Source organism: Musa acuminata, chromosome BXJ1-11 (genome assembly GCF_036884655.1).
Source record: "Musa acuminata AAA Group cultivar baxijiao chromosome BXJ1-11, Cavendish_Baxijiao_AAA, whole genome shotgun sequence".
Lineage (NCBI taxonomy): Eukaryota > Viridiplantae > Streptophyta > Magnoliopsida > Zingiberales > Musaceae > Musa > Musa acuminata.
The window spans coordinates 37,944-44,385 of NC_088337.1; the positions used below are offsets into that span (position 1 = coordinate 37,944).

At 40.4% G+C, this 6,442-nt stretch overlaps 1 protein-coding gene across 13 annotated transcripts in view; it reads left to right on the forward strand.

Moving 5' to 3' along the window:
- LOC135596696 (uncharacterized) overlaps nucleotides 1–6,007 on the forward strand; it is a 30,685-nt gene extending 24,678 nt beyond the window's left edge. For all 13 annotated transcript variants that reach the window (XM_065088753.1, XM_065088762.1, XM_065088760.1 and 10 more), the window contains 2 exons: nucleotides 55–270; nucleotides 1,820–6,007. Coding sequence is in view for 2 of the 13 variants with exons in the window: in XM_065088768.1 (XP_064944840.1) it covers nucleotides 55–270; nucleotides 1,820–2,221 (618 nt within the window). In the remaining 11 variants the exon portion in view is untranslated. The remainder of the gene's footprint in view (nucleotides 1–54; nucleotides 271–1,819) is intronic.
- Nucleotides 6,008–6,442: the final 435 nt, after the last annotated feature.

The following is a 6,442-nucleotide window of genomic DNA, read 5'->3' on the forward strand; positions in this document are numbered from 1 at the left end:
TATTCTCCTTAGATTTCAGTTGTTTGTACTTTAGAGCAAGGCATTTTTTTGTAGGATGTTTCTGTATCTCTTGCAAAAGTGGAGGAAGCTTATAAGCACGAGAAACAAACCAAAGCAGCAATCTGGGAAGCAGTTCAGTTGCTATCACTAAATGATCTGAAAGATGGGATGGAGGCTGCAGATGAGGAAGCTGACGAGAACAGAGTGCTTCCAGCAATGAACATAATCTGGCCTTATTTGATTCTTTGCCTTAAAAATAAGGTTTCAGTGGTATGATAGATTTTTTTTTGCTAATTTAGTAAATCTCTTTGGTCTTTTTTCCGTTAACATTTAGTCTATTCTGCGACATCGTACTTTGCTCGATTGTCTGATTTATGCTGAAGCTTCATATATATTTCTCATGTCTTGTCAATCTTTTGTTGACCGACCTAGCTGAAAAATGGACTTTTGGATGACTGGACGCATAGGAATCTTCTAAATCTTATTATTTTGACTATATTTGGCATCTTGGAAGATGTAACTTATATTGCACAGTTGACTTGCCATTTTAAAACTTGTGACATGAATACTAAGCAACTGGTATCACATTAGAAATCCTGTTATTTTAGATGTAGTTAGTTTGTGTACCATATGTTATAACCATTTTCTGGCTGGAGGAGAGGCCTGATGATTGGTTAATGTTGGTCCACAACACCATTCCTAGATCAAGACAAGAAGAGAATGTCATCACAAGCATCGTGTAACGGACCTATATGTTGCAGTTTGCTAAACTTTGCTTGGTGCCTGTTGCTTTCATTTGAAACTTTCAAAGTACCATCTAAATGTAGGACAACCTACAAAGGGCTAAAGGGGATTGGGAATGGAGTGGTTGATAAGAAATTAAAAAAGAAAAGACAGAGGAGAATAATGATAATATTTAACAATGAGCTCAAGTACCATAGGATCAAACGCATACTAGTCTTGAGTGTAGAGATAGACATTTTATGTAATCCTTTATGCTTTATTTGATAATGAAGTTGTAACAATTGTTAATGCTTGACAGCTCCAATAACACCATATTTTGTTTGATGTTTTAGTGGATTATGTATGGTTATGCATATAAGACAATAGGGGGGTTTGGAGCTTTAGGGCTTATGTAATGAAAGAGTTAAGAGGTAGGATAATTGGGGGAGAAATAAGATAGATATTAGGTGGATATCTTGGATTCACTCAAGTCTACCAAACTCACTTCATGGGAAGATTGTTGACATCACATCACACTGTATTGTGGTCACAAGAAATTAAATCAAGTTAGTACAATCATAGGATACATGCTCATAAAAACTATATAAGTATTTTAAAAATGTTAAGAAATTAAATGGTTGTTCTGAAAGTTTGGTGTCAGAAGGTGTTGATTTGGTTTTGAAACTTTGCCCAATTGCAAAAAAATAAAAAATAAAAATATTTGGGCTACTGATAGGCCATGCCAATGTGTATTGTGTATTGTGTCTTATGCGGTGGTGTTGGAGCATTTGATACATATATGAATATGGAGTGTTGGTACTTCCAAGTTGAAAAGCCTTGACATGTGGCTCCATGTTATTTTGGACTTTTAGTAACCATTAAAGGATTTATGCTATTAGGGTTCAAATATTGTCTTCTGATGTTTCTAACTTGCTGTATTTAGCCATTAAAGGACTTTTAATAATTTGTCTTCTGATTATGCAGTGATGTTTCTACCTTTGCTGTATTCCCAGTTAAAGGATTTATGCTGTATTCCCAGTTGAAGGATTTATGCTGCATTAGATACAGCTTTGATTTTTCTTTTATTCTTTTTCAGGTTGTGATCAGGAAATGCTTGAATATGCTGCATAAAGCAGTTCAAATTGGTGGCGGGGACTTTTTTGTTCGCTGGTTTCAGAATGATGGGCATACTATATGGAAGTTGCTTACTTCATCCCCATTTCGAAGGAAACCAATGCTATCAAATGAGGAAAGAATTCTTCTCCCTTACCGAAGTAATTCTATCACTTCAGAAGAACCTATGGCTGAAGTCTACAGCCAAAAAATCCAGGCAGCAGTATTGGACATGATTACCATGATATGTTCAGACAAGAGGACTAGTTCAGCATTACAGACAGTCCTGAAGAAGGTTAGTGGTATTGTCGTAGGTATTGCTTCCAAGGATGGTTCAGGAGGAACACAAAATCTGCCCAGAACTGCATGCAGGACACACTATTGATACAGAAATGCATGCAGTAATGAAGACTTTGGAAAGCCTGAAGATCTACTTTCTGGATAAGGAGGAAGTCATAATCAGGACAGACTGTCAAGCCATCATAAGCTTCTTCAACAAGTCTGCCCAGAACAAACCTTCTAGGGTCCGGTGGATGGCCTTCGTCGACTATATAATCGGATGCGGCGTTGAAGTGAAATTCGAGCACATCGAAGGAACCAGTAACATTCTCGCTGATTCCCTATCTAGACTAATAAATATTCTAGTCGCAGGATGGCCGGACGAGCAAGCAATCCTAATGCTGGAGGCTACGAAGGAGGTCCAAGCGAGACCAAGCCCAAGAGCTGCAGCCTACCTCAACCAATTCATGACGACCTGGCAGAACAATACCTACAAGGGATCGCCAAGCTCAGGAGGGGATCCCGAACAGGAATCCCCCTTCGAGATCTCGAAACAGTTGAAAAAGAGCTCAAAATTATTCAAAGAGAGGCCGCCCGACAAGCCTGCGTCACACTACGGTGCCTCCTCAGCATCCACTCAGCAAAGATGGAAGAATACCAAAGGAGGAGTGGAGGAAAAGACAACTGGTACAAAGACTGGCTACCAGCTGTCCTTCAGCAGCAGCAGCAATTAGAGAGGGCCCTCACACTAACACAAGATGCTGCCCACAGGCTGGAAAGCTTCAACTTTTAATAGTTATGGCATTTTTAGGTCACTAGCTTTCGCACTGAGCCCCGGGGAGCCGTGCAAAGTTTGGAGTCTAGCGTCGGCGTTCTTCGCCTTTTTAGAAATCTGGAGTCTAGCGTCGGCGCCCACAGAAGGGCGCCCTTAGTTTTCAAAGGGAACGGCTGGATAAAGGGTGTCGATGGGGACCTGAGATCCCCCGACCCTATGCCTTCAGTTCTCTATATAAACAACTGCATCTCTCATTGCAGAACAGGCAGAAAAGATCTGAAGTTCTACTTTGAGAAGTCCTTTCAAGGTTTTAATCCAGAGTCTGTAAGTTTCTTACTAGTTCTTAATACATATCTCTGCTTTTAAATCTTGAAGCACGCTGTCCTCTTAATGGTATCAGAGCTTTTGTTAAATCCATTTTGTGTGTTTAAGTCTATCTTATTGCTAGATTCTACCCACAACTTAGAATCAATTGAGAAAGCCTAAATAGCTGTCAAAATATCTTTGCTTATAACTGGACTACGATTGTCAACAGACGTAAGGTGTAATTGGGCAAGAAGTCCCTAAAGAAACACTGAAAAGGTGAGACAATCTAAGAAAGAAATAAGCAAGGGGAAATCTGATGGATAGAAAAGCCTAAGGTTGATGTCTGAAAAATGGGAAGAGTCTATACAACAATGGTATATTAACTCTCACACCTCTAAGTTAGATTACCTTGACCTTGCCGAAAGCAAGAACCCAACTCGGAAAGAACTAGCCCAGAACCTTGCTGTCATTTATGACAGAACTTGCCTATCAAGTAGAGTTCATCTGAAAAACTTCAAAATTCTGATAGAAAAGAACCAGTCTCTCGAAAAAGAAATCAAAACACTAAAATCCTCAGTCGAGACACTTTCAGCCTTGCTCTCCGAAAACAACCCAATATCAAGACAGGAGATAAAAGGCCTAATAATAGAACTATCAAAGGATCTTCAAGAAAGAGGATTCAACCAGAAGCTCTCAAAAATAGAAACTCTCCTAACAAAAATAGAGAGGCAAATCTGCGGATGAGCCACTTATTCACTAGGAGTACCGAGTCCTACAGAGAAGCACTCAAAGCCACAGAATCTATTGATTCCCCTTCCCTTGGATTCCTGAAATCTAACGATTACCCAGGAACCCAAAGCCATCAGGCAGCCATAATCAAACAGCATAATACCCAAATACAGCTACTAGTACAAATCGCTGAAGATATAAAGGGGATACGAACAGAGTTACAAACAATAAGAGAGATCCAGCAGCAAAAGACTGGACCTACTCAGAGTCTTCCAGAAGACTTGATCACCAAATTATCAAATCTAAGCCTAGGATCTTCATAAAGACCTAAAGAAGCTCAAGGAAGAATTCTTGTGTTCAAGGATCCTATTCAAATCCTCAAGCAAGTTCAACAATGACGACCCGAACCTCTAGACAAGAAGCGTCAACATCTGCCCCTCTAGTCGAGGATCAGATCCGCGATTACAGGAGGAGCCATAGAAGGCTATTCAATGCGCAACAAGCGACGAGGCGAATCGGGCAAAGACTGCTGGGAGGACCAACCATTTCCCAACAAGTACTTGAGCAACAGATAAACCCCCAAGTACAACTGAGGCTCTCCATGAGGGAAAGGGCAACAATAGCACCTGCAGAGGTGTTATACCACTCCAGATGTGATGATGCCCACCATCGCGTGTACACACACCGATCGGAAGAAGCCATGCTGGTTACTAACAACCAGGAAGATAGAGCTTTCATTATGGAGGAAAGCTACGAGCAATTGCAGAGAAGCCATATGCAATACATCCACTTGGGAATACTACAAGTCAGGGTGCAAACCCTTCACAGACAGGAGGAAGGGACACTAGCACTACTAGTGTTCAGGGACAACAGATGGACAGATGACAGATCCATCATAGCCACCATGGAAGTAGACTTAACTCGAGGCAGCCAACTGGTCTACGTGATCCCAGATATAATGATGACAATTAAGGATTTTTTTCACAATATCCAACTATCAATCCTCGCTAGAGGCTACGACACATGGCGGGATGGTGAAGCAAATCTGCTAATCTGCTAATCCTGATTCAGACCTTACCTGGCTTCTGCTTGCCGATGTCTACTATTCCCTGAATAGAAGGGTTGTTATCCTTCCACCATGCTGAGATCTGGCTGGGATTTCTGAGCTGCTTCCTGCCGCATGATCCAAAAAGGAATATTTGTTTGTGAATTATGCAGGAGAAGATTTAGGCCTTTATGATAACATTTGTACAGTCGGATCTGTATCATGTTGAATGTACTCTGTAAATTTGTGGGAGATGTTAAGAATCATTGAGAATGTAAAAGGGCATTAGATGTCACTTTGCACATGGTAGTTATAAGATTATGTTACATGCGGAGGCTTTTAGTGCACGTTTCCCAAATGTTCGAGGCAATGTTTTCAAAGGGCATTTTCCTTTTCTAGCAAGGCAAGTTTGGGTAACTTTTCTTCAGTGAGATAATTTCTTGTATATTCTGCCTCATGGAGTTAAATGATTTCATTTGTATGATGTTCATGAAACTCTGAAATCAACTCAAATGTTTGGTAATCATACCATTAATATTGCAGTAGCATGACTGGTCTCAAAGATGCATCGCTAATGGCATTATCAGGACTTGCTTGCATTGATTCAGACCTTACCTGGCTTCTGTTTGCCAACGTCTACTATTCCCTGAATAGAAGGGATGTTATCCTTCCACCATGTCGAGATCTGGCGGGGATTTCTGAGCTGCTTCCTGCCGCATGATCCAAAAAGGAATATTTGTTTGTGAATTATGCAGGAGAAGATTTAGCCCTTGATATAGATCCAAAAAGGAACATTTGTACAGTCATCTGTATCGTGTTGAATGTACTCCGTAAATTTGCGGGAGATGTTAAGAATCATTGAGAATGTAAAAGGGCATTAGATGTCACTTTGCACATGGAAATAACATATGGAGTACATTCAAAAGGGCAAGTTTGGGTAACTTTTCTTCAGTGAGATAATTTCTTATATATTCTGTCTCATGGTGTTAAATGATTTCATTTGTATGATGTTCATGAAACTCTGAAATCTACTCAAATGTTTGGTTATCATACCATTAATATTGTGTGATTCCTCTTGTTATCCTTGGTTGTTTTTTAGGTTTACATATGTATTTTCAATTGGGGTACGCTGTAGTTGCGAAGCACAGTATCGGTTTGTGATGCTATCTCAGCCAACCGTTGAAAAGATGAGAACATCACCCTATCAGTTTGCAAGCTAAAATGACGTCGTGGGTGGGATCGCCGAAATAATCATCTGGCCTAAATCATGTTAAACAGTAGGTGTACGCCTAGAGCATAGGGTAGTAAGCGGGGGCGATTGTACCTAAAAGTTAAAAGTCGAAGGAATGTAGATTGCTTGTCTTCACCATGATATCAAAGAGGCAGTAGTATCATTCGAAGAACAGACGAGCAATCGCTAATTGGTAGTTGAACACAGTGCCGATGAGAACGCACGGGATGATCGTCAACGT